The following is a 15417-nucleotide window of genomic DNA, read 5'->3' as shown; positions in this document are numbered from 1 at the left end:
GACGACATGGGACTAGGGTCACGGCTGCTGTCTCTCTTCTATGAAAGGGTGTCACAGCCACATGCCTCCTCTCTTGAGTGTGAGGACATGGGACTAGGGTCATGGCTGCTGTCTCTTCAATGAAAGGGTGTCACAGGGCCACATGCAGGGAGTGGCATCACTCGCCTACTCTCTTGAGTGTGACGACATGGGACTAGGGTCACGGCTGCTGTCTCTCTTCTATGAAAGGGTGTCACAGCCACATGCCTCCTCTCTTGAGTGTGAGGACATGGGACTAGGGTCATGGCTGCTGTCTCTTCAATGAAAGGGTGTCACAGGGCCACATGCAGGGAGTGGCATCACTCGCCTACTCTCTTGAGTGTGACGACATGGGACTAGGGTCACGGCTGCTGTCTCTCTTCTATGAAAGGGTGTCACAGCCACATGCCTCCTCTCTTGAGTGTGAGGACATGGGACTAGGGTCACGGCTGCGGTCTCTCTTCTATGAAAGGGTGTCACAGGGCCACATGCAGGGAGTGGCATCACTCGGCTCCTCTCTTGAGCGTGAAGACATGGGACTAGGGTCACGGCTGCGGTCTCTCTTCTATGAAAGGGTGTCACAGGGCCACATGCAGGGAGTGGCATCACTCGGCTCCTCTCTTGAGCGTGAAGACATGGGACTAGGGTCACGGCTGCGGTCTCTCTTCTATGAAAGTGTGTCACAGGACCAAATGCAGGGAGTGGCATCACTCGCCTACTCTCTTGAGTGAGAGGACATGGGACTAGGGTCACGGCTGCGGCCTCTCTTCTATGAAAGGAGTCACCAGACCACATGCAGGGAGTGGCATCACGCGCCCCCTCTCTTGAGCGTGAAGACATGAGACTAGGGTCACGGCTGCGGTCTCTCTTCTATGAAAGGGTGTCACAGGGCCACATGCAGGGAGTGGCACCACTCGCCTCCTCTCTTGAGTGTGAGGACGTGGAACTAGGGTCACAGCTAAAGTCTCTCTTCTATGAAAGGGTGTCACAGGGCCACATGCAGGGAGTGGCATCACTCGCCTACTCTCTTGAGTGTGACGACATGGGACTAGGGTCACGGCTGCTGTCTCTCTTCTATGAAAGGGTGTCACAGCCACATGCCTCCTCTCTCGAGCGTGAGGACATGGGACTAGGGTCATGTCTGCTGTCTCTTCAATGAAAGGGTGTCACAGGGCCACATGCAGGGAGTGGCATCACTCGCCTCCTCGCTTTAGCGAGAGGACATGGTATTAGGGTCACTGCGGATCCCTCTGTGCTTTGAAATAGTGTCAACGAACCAAGTGCAGGAATTGCTCCCCACAATGAGAAGATCCGGCAGCTGATTAAAAAATGAATTCTGACTATGACCAAGAATCTAATATCTGACTGATCTTTAATCAAGATTGAGGAAGAGAGTGAAACCCAAGAGAGTGGAGAAAAAGGACCCGGTACAGCAGTTTCTTTCCTATGAAGTGCAAGATCCAAGGACTATATCTGCCTATTCCAACCCCAAGGATTCCCCATGATCCCCAAAGAGGGCAAACAAAAGACCAAGTGCAGGGGCTGTGCTTTGCCCCTTAAGTATGGTGATAATCGGCTTGGCACTGAATTGAATACTCACCTACCAAGAATGGGAACCATAGATGAGGTACAGGGTGTGCTCCCCATGCACGCAGTCAAGAAACAGGGATTGCTCTTGAGCATGGTGTAGTAGCACCAAGCACTAACCTCTGAGAAATTATACGCATATGGGAGAAAGTACAAGAGACATCCCTCTGAAGTGGGAATGAGGGCCCAATACAGAGCTGCTCCCTCACCGTGAGGATTGACCCTCACCGCGATACCCAGGGAGCAGTCAGTGGATATGTTACCGGACTGAAACCCACAAGAGTAGGAATAATCTACCCTTTACAAAGCCTGCTCTCCAAACCTGTACATGAGGCTCCGTGTTGCCCAAGCAGACAGGCTTGGGCACATTATTCAAGGTTCATGCACCAGGTCCTCAGTTATATTTTCTTGATTTACACCCACACCGCCATGCACCAGGGCCTCCGTTCTATTTTCTGTATTTACCCCCACACCGCCATGCACCAGGTCCTCAGTTCTATTTTCTTGATTTACACAAACACCGCCATGCACCAGGTCCTCAGTTTTATTTTCTTGATTTACCCTCACACCACCATGCACCAGGTCCTCAGTTCTATTTTCTTGATTTACACCAACACCACCATGCACCAGGTCCTCAGTTCTATTGTCTTGATTTACACCCACACCGCCATGCACCAGGTCCTCAGTTCTATTTTCTTGATTTACACCCACACAGCCATGCACCAGGTCCTCAGTTCTATTTTCTTGATTTACACCCACACCGCCATGCACCAGGTCCTCAGTTCTATTTTCTTGATTTACCCTCACACCACCATGCACCAGGTCCTCAGTTCTATTTTCTTGATTTACACCAACACCACCATGCACCAGGTCCTCAGTTCTATTGTCTTGATTTACACCCACACCGCCATGCACCAGGTCCTCAGTTCTATTTTCTTGATTTACACCCACACCGCCATGTACCAGGTCCTCAGTTCTATTTTCTTGATTCACACCCACACCACCATGCACCAGGTCCTCAGTTCTATTTTCTTGATTTACCCCCACACCACCATGCACCACGTCCTCCGTTCTATTTTCTTGATTTACACCAACACCACCATGCACCAGGTCCTCAGTTCTATTTTCTGTATTTACCCCCACACAGCCATGTACCAGGTCCTCAGTTCTATTCTCTTGATTTACACCCATACCGCCATGCACCAGGTCCTCAGTTCTATTTTCTGTATTTACCCCCACACAGCCATGCACCAGGTCCTCAGTTCTATTTTCTTGATTTACCCCCACACCACCATGCACCACGTCCTCCGTTCTATTTTCTTGATTTACACCAACACCACCATGCACCAGGTCCTCAATTCTATTGTCTTGATTTACACCCACACCACCATGCACCAGGTCCTCAGTTCTATTTTCTGTATTTACCCCCACACAGCCATGCACCAGGTCCTCAGTTCTATTTTCTTGATTTACACCCACACCGCCATGCACCAGGTCCTCAGTTCTATTCTCTTGATTTACACCCACACCGCCATGCACAAGGTCCTCAGTTCTATTTTCTTGATTCACACCCACACCACCATGCACCAGGTCCTCAGTTCTATTTTCTTGATTTACCCCCACACCACCATGCACCACGTCCTCCGTTCTATTTTCTTGATTTACACCAACACCACCATGCACCAGGTCCTCAATTCTATTGTCTTGATTTACACCCACACCACCATGCACCAGGTCCTCAGTTCTATTTTCTGTATTTACCCCCACACAGCCATGCACCAGGTCCTCAGTTCTATTTTCTTGATTTACACCCACACCGCCATGCACCAGGTCCTCAGTTCTATTCTCTTGATTTACACCCACACTGCCATGCACCAAGTCCTCAGTTCTATTTTCTTGATTTACCCTCACACCACCATGCACCAGGTCCTCAGTTCTATTTTCTGTATTTACCCCCACACCGCCATGCACCAGGTCCTCAGTTCTATTCTCTTGATTTACACCCATACCGCCATGCACCAGGTCCTCAGTTCTATTTTCTTGATTTACACCCACACCGCCATGCACAAGGTCCTCAGTTCTATTTTCTTGCTCCAGACTTTAGGCATCAATGACTCCTCTATGTTGGAAGGTCTCTGCGACTTCCCAATACCAATGACCAAACATTTAAGCTATCCATTTCTGATGAGTTCACATCTTTTGGAGAGATCATTAGAACGGTAGAACGCTCTGAACAGATAGAATTGTTTAGGGGGAGTGTCAGTAATGGGGCTGTTTTCTACTGCATTTTTACATCACTATGACATCACTTGCAAGAACAAGATGTAAAACACCATGTTATCAGTTACCCATCTATATAATATGTACTGTTTGCTTCCCCAAGCCCTCTACCCCAAACAACTGAACCCATACATGACCAGCACAGGGGTAGAGGTGTCACTGGTGAGCTCCTCCAAGGAGGGTCTCTCCTCCCTCCTTGGAGGAGCCACCTGTATTCAGCTAGAATACACCAATAAATACCTACAAACCGCCACCCTCCGCTTTTAATGATTGCGTGCTCCCCCTATGCTAACAATAGGACATTCTATCAGGACAGCCGATGTCTGTTGGGATTTCTTGTAGCAGTGCCATTAGGCAGCTCCCTGCAGCAGCCTTCAGTATAGCACCAGCCACGCTGACCTTGCCTTCCCTTTAAGCCAGAAACTTTGTAGTGTTTTTCAATGCAAAGATTGCCTAGAATCCCTTATCTCTAGAAAGGCCATAAGTGAGAGATGCCAGTGGCTCGAGATGAAAAAGATTCAACCTCCACTCCCTCATTCCACACTACGTACTCACTGATTAAGTGTTTACCTTTGCAGCACCTTGTTGTTAATATCCCAATCCACTAAATCCCTTTCCATCACCAGCAAGTGATGGTTCAAGAAGGACAAATGGGGAGGGAGAGCCTTCGCCACGGTTGCTTCTAAACTGTGGAACACCCTCCCGGATGATCTTTTGAGCCAGGTGTCCCATTTGCTTTTCCGCAAAATCTTGAAGACCTGGCTTTTTTCTCAGACCTCGGTGTGAGCATGTCTTTTTATCTGCACCCCCAGTTTCCGTATATAGCGCCTTGACGCCCTTGGGCTAAGTCCGCGCTCTACACATTTTATATTCATTCAGCAAGTGGCAAGTCGTCTATCTGCCAACTAATGACTTTAAAGCATCTCAATTGGTTTTTAAGGCGATTCATGGCCAACCTACCCCCAATCCTCCTTAGCTTGTAAAGAGAGGTAAGTGCTTTATGGTCGGATTTCACACACTTACAGTCTTGATATACTCTTAAGGTCATTAGTAAAGCAAAATCAAGCTCCCTGTGGACCCTTTCCCGCTGCATGAGCTCCGAAAACTTACTTCTTGCTTGAACAATCAAATCACTGAGCTGTACAGCTTTTGCCTATGAGCAGATGTGGTGCCAGAGAACGCAATAGTATTCCCTACCTTAAAAAATGTCAGCCTTAACCCAGACAACTCTGCAAGCTACCATCTTATTATGCTCCTTCCAGCCTTCAGAAGAAGTTCAAGGACAAGTTGTAGATTCACAACTGCCAACATTTTTAGAAGACTCTAATGTATTAGACGAATGGATAGTTGGGTTTCCGGCCAGACCTTGGAACTGAACCTCTCCAGCCACAAAATAAATACAGCATATAGGAGCTGAAGGTGACACTGTGACCTTGATTTATCGGCTGTTTCCATCCCTTTTCAAGCTCGTCAGTGATCCTTCATTTGGATGGCCCAGCTGACACACTAGACATTTCCGTTCCAAATCTTGACCACCCTTCTTATGGGCCCACTTAATCACTATTTCCACTAGGACTCATTAATGAAAACTGTGAGCCAACAGAGCATTTCGTATTAGTGGATCACCCTAAAATCACTAACAGACTGAGTGCTATAGCACCAGAAAGCCTCAGCCATATTTATGCTCAATGTTTGCATGCATGTGGGGTAGCAGCACCAAAGCCACCTCCAATACCTCTCTCCTTATTCAGAGACCCTGTTATTTATTTACTTCTGGTAGTGGTGGCTCACTCTTGACCAGCAGTGCCGCTACTGATCCTTATAGATCAAGATGTCTTATGTGGGATGGTGGATAAAGAGTAGAGCAATACGCTCTCCAGTTTTCACTTGGATGTCTGCCCTGCACTTTTGATCGTCCCATGAATTATGGACATTTCCACTTAAGAGACTCAGTGTCCAGGTAAATCAGTGATGCAGTTTCCCCCATTTCTTACCAGTTGTGAAGAAGTGGTTTGGGCACCTAAGCATACCAACAGGCTGTTCATAATTGATTTATGCATTTTGAGATCTATACTCCAAACAGTTTTCCATTCAGGAGCGGAGGAATCCTATCAATCAATCAGGGATTTGTAAAGTGAGGCAAAACACGTGAGGGTTTTAAAGCACTGAAGTCGCTAACTGCTTCATGGTGATCTGCTCATTCGAACAGCCAGGTCTTGAGTCCTTTTATGACTTGCCAGAGTGATGCAGTAGTCATGAGGTGCAGGGGAAGGTTGTTCCATGTTTGGCCACCAGGTGTGGGAAGGAGTGTCCTCTGCTTTTGCTTCAGCGGAGCCTTGGGGTGTCTGCGAGGGAGAGGGAGGCAGATCGTGGGTGTCTGGTTGGTTGATGGAAGGTCATGCATTTGTTGATGTATGCTGGTACTTCATTTAGCAGGGTTTTGTATGCATGGATCAACATTTTGAACTGGAATCTCTTCTGGATCAGTAGCCAGTGTAGAATCTTGAGGTGGGGTGTGATGTGGGTCCATCTGGGGAGGTCGAGGCTGAGGCTGAAGAACTTGCGGAACATGCATAGGGTGTGGAAGCAGGCAGATGAGTTTACCTGTTTCTTCATAGATATTTTGCTGTCTAAGATGATGCTGAGGTTGCAGGCGTGGTCTGTTGGGCGGGGGATGGGCAGAGTTTGAAGCCCACCACGCATCGTTCCATGGTGAGGTGGTGTTCCCAAAAATGAAGACTTCCGTCTTGTCCCTACTGAGCATGAGACAGTTGTCCTTCATCCAGTCAGCGACATTCCTCATACATCTGTGTAAGTTGGCTGTGGTGGTGGAGCGGTCTTTCCTCAGCAATAGGATGAGCTGGGTGTTGTCAGCATAGAAGATGGTGTTTAGTCTGTGAGATCTGACGGTTTTGGCCAAGGGGGTCATGTATGTGTTGAAGCGGATGGGCTGAGGTACGATCCTTGGAGTACGCTGCAGATGATTCTCTTAGGTTCTGAGGTGAACGGTGGGAGACAGATTTTCTGGGATTTTCTGGTGAGCTATGAAGCAATCCATCTGAGGGTGTCTTTCTGGATTCCGATGTGATTGAGTCTCTTGGAAAATGATGTCGAATGCGGCTGACAGGAAGATGAGGGCTGCAGTTTTGCAGTGGTCCAAGAGGGCCCTGATGTTACTGGCTACGATCAGATGCTGTGGTTAGCTCACGATCTGGATTGAGAATGGTCCAGGTGGTTGTTGTGTTCCAGGTGTTCGGTGAGTTGCTGGTTGATTGCCGTCTTGAGAACCTTTACTGGAAAGGGGAGCAGGGAGATGGGCTGGTAGTTCTTTGGTTTTGCTGTGTCGGCGGATCGTCTCTCCAGGAGGGGCCTTACTTCAACGTGTTTCCAGTCCTCTGGGAAGGAGGCAGAGGTGATGGAGGTGTTCAGGACTTTTTTGAGCTCGTCGCCAATCATCGTGCTCCCGAGGTGTAAGATGTGGTGGGGTCAGGGGTGCGTGAGTGCTAATGATTGCACAGAGTTCATGACGGATATTGTGGCTTGAGTTGTGAGAGGGTCCCAATGGGGGTGCAGGTGTTTGGGGTTTGTGAGCAGGGTGATCCTGTCGGCATCAGAGGATTGGGTTTCAATGTTCTCATAGATCACTGAGATCTTGTTGTGGAAGGAGCCCACCAGGGTGTCACACAGTTCTTGGATGATGTAGATCTCAGCTGCTGCGGGTTTGGAGAACATCTTCAAGATGGTAAAGAGCTGCTTGGGGTGGTTTGTTCTGGCTTCTATGTGGTCTGTTAGGGTGTTCTCATTTGTTTCTTCCAGGAGGCGGTGTCATTGGTTGAGTGCTGTCTTGAAGGTGGGAGTTGAGGGCATTGTTCCACTGGTCTTCCGATATCTTTCTCCACTTTTTGCATGTGGAGCTGGGGGACATGGTGCTAGTGTTTGTAGGTCTTGAGATGGTGAAGTGAAAGTTGTGGTGGTTGGTCCAGCTGAGCTGTGAGACATGGTTGTACTTAACTCTGTCGCTGGATGTGAAAATGGTGTTGAGTATGTGTCCTGCGATGTGGGTAGGGTCGGTGACAAGTTGCTTGAGGCCGATGTTGCTCATGCTTTCCAGGAGGTTGGTTGTTTTGGTGTCACTGGGGTTGTCGAGGTGTAAATTAAGATCCCTTGGAAGACATGGTCCTGGCGGTCTGTAGGCAAGGGTTCCTCTGATGGTGCTTTTTCAGTCTTTGTGGAGTTGGCAGTTGAGATGCTCCATTATCGGGGTCGAGTTGTCTAAGGAGGCCGTGCAGCGGATGGTGTCCTTCTAGATTATGGCAATTCCACCTCCGTGTTCGTTGGTTCTGTCCTGGTGTGTAATCTTCTATCCTTCAGGGGGTGATAGCGATGTCTGGTGTGGAAACTGGGTTCAGCCAGGTCTCTTTGAGGAAGATGAGGTCCAGGGTGAGAGATGAGATCGTGTCCCAGGTCTCGGGGGCATTTTGCCTGAGGGATCGTGTTTTGAGTAGAATTTACTGGAGTTGTTCCATTGTGGTTTTGGTCGGTTTGGTGGATGCAGTTGTGTTTGCAGTGTCTATGGCGGTGTTGGTTGTTTCAGTGTAGCAGGTGAAGTGGCAGTGCAGGCAGGAGAATGGTCCTCTGGTGGTGTGTGAAGATATGCAGCAGCAGTTATCCATGCCTCCGGAATCCAGGGTTCAGAGGTCTGCAGTGGTGTTGTTACGCAGGGTGGGAGAACCAGGGTTTCAGGCGCTGGGCACGGTCCAGACGCGCACGGGCGCAGATGGGCTTCCCTTTGACATGCCTTTGGTGCGGATGCACTGCAGACTCCATTAGGTAGGTCCGGGGAAGGGAGCGGGGCACTGGGTGGTGGGAAGTGGGAGAGGGCTCAGGCAGGAAGGAGCAGCAGCGAGGTGGGCAGGCTATTCCAACGGTGTAGTGAACAGTGAGAAAAACAAACAATAGGAGCAGAAAGGCTGAATTACACAGGGGAGCAGGACAAAAATAAGGACAGCGGAATCACAGCAGACACAAGGACACAATTACTGAACTAACAGAGGGCAAAACAGGCTGAATTTCACAGGGAAACAGGAGAAAGATAATGGAAGCGGAGTCACTGAATTAGCTGGAGCAAAGCAAAGGGCGAACACAAGGCAACATGAGGCAAGAGTAGAGAACCGTAAGCGAAGTCGGGGACCTACAGTGGCATGGGAGTGGAGAGAGGATCTGTGCAGTGCAATGCAACCTCGAGCCACCTTCAGTGTACCAAAGAAGAAAATGGAATATACCCCTTTTTCCCTGATGCCCTCGTAGAACAGTGACCTAGGAATGGTTCTTGCAATCTGGCACACTCCCACCATATATAACTCCTGCTTCTCTGTGAGCGTCTGAGACAGGGGTGGAGGGGGCCGTACCTGTTCTTCTATTGTACTGATGTTGGCAATCTTTGACCATTTATTTTTGCACCTACTGATGTTGGCAATCTTTGACCATTTATTTTTGCACCTATATTTATTTCAATCACTGTACACAGAGAAAAGGTGTTGAGGTTGTTTTTATTTCAAACTGTTCTCTTCCCTCAGCCTGGAGGCTATAGAAGCAGAAACAGTGTTTTCTAATTACAGTTCAGTCAACAACAAGCCACACGGGGAAGGGGAGGAGGATCACATGACCGCTGACTGGTAAGGGCATCTGCAAACCCTGTGTGATAAACACACCAGCATTCTACTATTGTAGTACGTGCAAAATACTGCACAGGATTCCATGATGCCCAGATATGGGTACAGGACTACAGGGGCCAAACTGACTGTGATCTCATGAACACCTTATACCTGTACTGAGTCTCAGTGGTACAGACCTCGTTGGAATAGGACTGACAGAAAGGAAACAGGTGGATGCACAAAATCAAGTGTCTCAGGAAGGTACTTGTAGTACATTTTCTACTGTACTGTTATCTATGTTTTGATCTTTTCCCCCGTCCTTGTGTGTTTACAGGTTTTAAAAACAGAGAAAGAGAAGATGGAAGTCAGTCACCAAGACAACGTGGGAGATCTCATGGAGAAGCATGCGATGGAATTGCAGGATCTCGGTAAGTGTATGGTGGTGAGAAGGGTAGTGGAAGGTCACAAGGGCAGAGAAGGAGCCAAGCAGAAGGGAAACAGTTTTGTAGTTCCTACAAATCTATATGGGAGCTGCGCGTTTAGACAACATAAACTAAGGGATTGGTATACAGATTAATTCCAGACGCCCCCAAAGGATATGTTAGCCTTTAGACCAGCTAGCTCACAGTGCCACCATAAGCCCCCTAATCTTACCAAGGAGCAAATAGTTTCTGGCATTTATCGAACATGACAACCCTTGATCCTTCAGGGATTGTGGAAACAGTCCAGTACTTTTCGCTCAGTCACTCGTGCTCACGTAGTTGGAGGGATACACAGAATAAACAGTGAGAACGTTTTCAATTTGCATTTATTGAACCAGCATTATTCCAATGTAAAAAATGTTTGCTGCGACAATCATTAGACTGAAACAGATGTATTCGATTCCAAGCAGCAACAGAGTAAATAAAAGGTAGAATTCTACCATGGTGCTAAAACAGTGCATATATGCAGGTATATTGATATATGGCATTAATGGAGCCTAGTCCGGCGATGCAAACCCTATCTAAGTGTACCTAAATGTACCTAGCATGTATGTGGGTGTAAAGCCAATAATCCCCTAGAAAAGAGCCAACCCCATTACCTGATGGGAGAGAACAAAGGACCCGGTCTTGGACTCGAGTTGGACAACCCGTAAGGGATGTCAGACCACTGCGGGCTGGAGTTTCTGCATGCAGGGACCTCAGTGTCTTGTTTCAGCGTGGAAGCTTCTTCTCTGGTTACCCAGCGAAGATGTGGTTCTTTTATACCCAAAAAAGGTACCCTCAGGGGTTCTACCTAGATATGTAAGGGTTGCAATCATGTACAGTGGGCCTGTCGTCTAAGGATGACGATAGCGGTGACTTTTTTACAGAGTTATTATACAGAATATGTTAATCCTGCTGCTGTGTACGTCCTGGGCAGGGGGTTAAGATATGATACTAAGAATCCTCATGCATAATAAATGAAGCCAGTTTCAAGGAAACTGATCAACATTTATTCAGCACGTAACTGGGTGAAAGGTCAGTGCTAGAACCGTTATGCAGAGCAAGGTAGGGCAAATGTAGGCAAAAGGTTGTGTAGCTATCTAGGCCTAGATTGGGGTACATTGGTGTTTATAACAAAACCAAGCTGGTCTGTCAAAGGAATAGTTTGCACCATCCTTGTTGGTCCTTCCTTTCCTCCTGTGAAAACGTAGGGCTTGGCTCACCAAGCTCTAACATCCAGTTGGTTTTTACAATGTTCATCAAATATGAAAATATCCTTCATTAAAATTGTCTATGCATATTTATCTCATACATATTCATTTTGGATGTCCTGAAAACCTGGCTGAATGTAAAGTTTGTTGGGACTGTTAGACCAGCTCTAATTCTCAGTTAATGTATTCTTCATAAAATAAAGAGCACTTAAAGAATGTAGGTTTCTCTTGTCCAGTGAAGGCTCTGGTTCATAACTTGTTGAGTTCTCTTAGGGGGCCGCAAGTCCAGATTCGTCAAAGCCCTTCCTAAGCAGACTGACAGGTAAACCGAGCTTTTTTCAATCTGAACCACAGTCTGGAGCTGATACACGGAATGGGCTTTTCCAACGTGTGATTCTTTCCGGGTACAGATCTGGTAACCTCCTTGGTTTACAAAAGGAATTCATCCAGATATTGTTGAGGCTCTTATATCCCTAGGAGCTTCTCCAGAGGAAGCAGCAAGATCCCAGAGGGAATCTGGTGGGCAAAATCCACATCAAACCGTCTTCACTTTCTCAAGAGCTTAGGGAATCCTCTACTAATGTATCAAAAACTGTGGGGCATTTCGGCGCCCAAGACCTTTTCTGCCCTGTTGGAGACATGAATGCTGGTTTCCCAGTATTAGGTCTGGAAAAGCCTTAAAACTATTGAGGGAATTTCCCTGATGGTGAGAGCGAGGCTTTGAGGAGTTGACAATGAAGGACATGCACACAATCATTTATGGTAACCCCCACCACCAAGCAGAGGGACCACTTGGAATTAGCCAAGGCAGACACAATCTTAACAATGGCTCCTGAGGTCGGTGGAGCTGCGCTCACCAAAGGAAATGAAATACAGACACAAATGAAACTATGACTGAGTAGTATTGGTGAACAGATGGATGCCTCCTAGTTGCCTATACAGTTTTGTCAGGACAAAAATTCTGCTAATATTTTGTAGTCAGAATGTCCACTACCACAATAACTTGAAGGTAAGAATGTTTAGGCAAGTATAGGTTTACAGTCCTTAACTCTGCTTCTTCTTATCTTGAAGATATATTACATATATCTATCCTAACTATCCGATTTCTCTCTCGCACCATTATATATATATATATATATATACAAAGTGGTGTAAAAAGGGGCGTGGCCTGGACCACCTCTCTGCAACGCAGGCCTTTGGCGCTTACTGGAGGTACCTGGTGGCCTAGTTGGCCCCCAGGGGCCCTCAGGATTAAAGGGGACTTAATTCCCCAACTTATGACGCGAGGCTCCCGCCCTGTCATTGCAAACAGCAGTGTCCCGGGGATGGGCACCCGGGGACACTGCAGGACCCGGCCCTGGGGAGTGGCGGTCCCCAGGGCCACCACAGGCTCCAGGAGGGGGGCAGCGTGGCCCCCCTCCCAATCTGTAAAAAGCCCCGGGAGGTGGTGGTCCCCGGGGCTCGGGGGTCCTTAACGGACCCCCAAATTGACATATTAGTGCCCCGGGGAGGTGGCGGTCCCCGGGGTGTGTGGGGGGGGGCTCAAGCCTCCCTCATACAGGAGTATTTTTAGTTTTTTAAAAGCCCCGGGGGTGGTGGTCCCCGGGGCTTGGGGGGGCTTTAAAGCCCCCCCCCCCCACAGATTAAAAAAGAAGCCCCGGGGGGTGGCGGTCCCTGGGGCAGTGTGGGGGAGATTGGGGCCCCCCCACATATTTTTTTACTGCCCCCGGGACCTGGCCCACCCGGGGGCTTAATTAAACGAAGCGTGGGAGCCGGCGTTTTGTTTTTTTTCTCCGGACGAAATTCGCGCTGGGTGCGCGAATCTCGCCAATTTTGTTTTTAAAAAAATGCTTTTTTGTGCCCTGGGTTCCTTGTGGGACCCCCTGAGCAGGCCTAGGGGGTCAGGGTGTTTCTACCCTGCCCCCTTTTCTTGTTTTACGCGTTTCTTTTTCTGTTTTCTTGTGCCTCAGTTCTACCGAGGAAAAAGATGGCTGCCAACACTTCCTGGTTTGGAGTGTTGACAGCCAATTAGCATGTAGTTTGTGATAGGGAGGGTGCGCGGATCCACCGCGGCCATAGATATCACTATCTTTATTTCTTAATTTCTCATAAACTACTGAACGGATTTACACCATTTTTAAAAAGGTCGCTTTCTGAGCCAAGCAGTACCTTTTTGCCAAATTTGGTGTAATTCCGTTCAGCATTTTTTGCTATAACCGTGTCTAAACTTTCCTGTAGGAAATTTATTTTTTGACCTCTATTTTTTTAATTTCTCAGGAACTACTGAACGGATTTACACCATTTAAAAAAAAAGCTGCGCCGCTTTCTGAACCAAGGGCTACCTTTTTGCCAAATTTGGTGTAATTCTGTTCAGCAGTTCGGGCTGTAGCCGTGCCTAAAATTTCCTATGGGAAATAGCATGGGGAAAACGCGTTTTGGGACGCCCCTTTTTTCTCGGCCCCCGCTTGACGAATCACCCCAAACTTTCAGGATAGGAGCTGACCAGAGAGCCCCACCAGTTTTGAAAATTTCGCGAAGATTCGTCATCCGGAGTCAAAGTTATTGGGAAAACAAAAAACACTTTTCCTACGGAAACTAGGTCCTAACTATAACTACCTACTGGCGACCGCCAGTAGGTTATATATATATCTATATATATATATATATATATATATATATATATATATATATTACCTACTGGCGGTCGCCAGTAGGTAGTTATAGTTAGGACCCCTTTTCCATAGGAAAACCTCAACATTCTATTTTGAATAACTTTGGCGCCGGTCGACGAATCCTCGCGAATTTCTCAAAATAGGTGGGGCGCTACGCTCCGCTCCTACCCTGAAAGTCTCGGGGGGATCCGTCAAGCGGGGGCTGAGATAAAAGGGGGGTCCCAAAACGCGTTTTTCCCATGCATTTTTCCATAGGACCTTTAGAACGAGCTACAGCCCGAACGGCTGAACAGAATTACTCAAAATTTGGCAGAGAGGTAGTCCCTAGGTCAAGGAAGTGCCTTTTGTAGGTTTGGTGTAAATCTGTTCAGTAGATTCTGAGAAAATAGCCTTTAAATCAATATATATATCTGAGCCCGCTTACGGTACGCTTACCGTACGCTTACGGTAAGCGTACGGTGGCGTGCGCGAGCGCGATTCTGATTGGCTCTTAGATCTTAGTAAACATTCGAATCGGCCGAAACCAGGAAGCGGCGGCCGCCATTTTCTGTGTTTCACTCTGAAAAAAAAAGAGTGAAAACAAGAAAAGGGGGCAATGAGGAGAGTTACAGACCCCCTTACATTTGTGAGGGGGTCAAAGAAGGACTGTAAAGTACAAAACAAACATTTATTGATTTTTAAAAAAAATCACGGGGTACGCGTACGGTAAGCTTACGGTAAGCGTACGGAAGAAACATGGCGTGCGCGAAGGAGATTCTGATTGGCCCATAGATCTTAGTAAACATTCGAATCGGCCGAAACCAGGAAGCGGCGGCCGCCATTTTGTGTGTTTCACTCAGAAAAAAAACAGAGAAAACAAGGAAAGGGGGCAATGAGGAGAGTTACAGACCCCCTAACATTTGTAAGGGGGTCAAAGAAGGACAGAAAAGTACAAAAAAAACATTTATTGATTTTAAAAAAAATCACGGGGTACGCGTACCGTAAGCTTACGGTAAGCGTACGGTAAAAAAATAAATAAATAAATAAATGAAAAGCAGATTTAAGAGTTTAGAAATTAGGGAGCTCTAAAAAGAGCTGTTGTGTTTATGAAGTCATTTTTTTAGTGGTACCTACAAGTAAGTACCGATGCAGAGTCTAAGGTTCAAGAGGAAGACTCTGTTCCCTTCATCATTGAAGTGCACACCATCTCCTCTATAAATGTCTTGCATGTCATAACGCAAGTTGTTGTGGTAAATGGCACCCATACCATAGTCACGGAGGAAAGCAGAAACAGATTTGTTGACGTGCTTTCTTGCTTTGTCAATCTGCGGACAGAAATGATTGGACCAGTTCCATTTTTGCCTTTGGCATATGTTGGAAAACACAAAGGCAGTTTTAGGGAAAAGTGTAAACAGTTGTGCAAAGGTGTCCTTCATAAGCATTTCCAGACCTACCCCAGTCAAAGTGCCTAGGTCATTGCCACCACAGTGCACTATTATGAGGTCAGGGTGTTGGATTTGCATGAAGGATTTCACCAATGGCATCAATTGGT

The 15417-nt window shown here is 47.4% G+C and overlaps 1 protein-coding gene across 1 annotated transcript in view; it reads left to right on the top strand.

Moving 5' to 3' along the window:
• The window catches only part of CFAP57 (cilia and flagella associated protein 57), a 355646-nt gene that overhangs the window by 173322 nt on the left and 166907 nt on the right, over positions 1 to 15417 (top strand). The window contains exon 14 of the mRNA XM_085602986.1: positions 9874 to 9967. Within this exon, the coding sequence (XP_085459112.1) occupies positions 9874 to 9967 (94 nt within the window). The remainder of the gene's footprint in view (positions 1 to 9873; positions 9968 to 15417) is intronic.

Source organism: Triturus cristatus, chromosome 4_2 (genome assembly GCF_964204655.1).
Source record: "Triturus cristatus chromosome 4_2, aTriCri1.1, whole genome shotgun sequence".
Classification (NCBI taxonomy): domain Eukaryota; kingdom Metazoa; phylum Chordata; class Amphibia; order Caudata; family Salamandridae; genus Triturus; species Triturus cristatus.
This window is presented reverse-complemented; position numbering and strand designations above follow the sequence as displayed.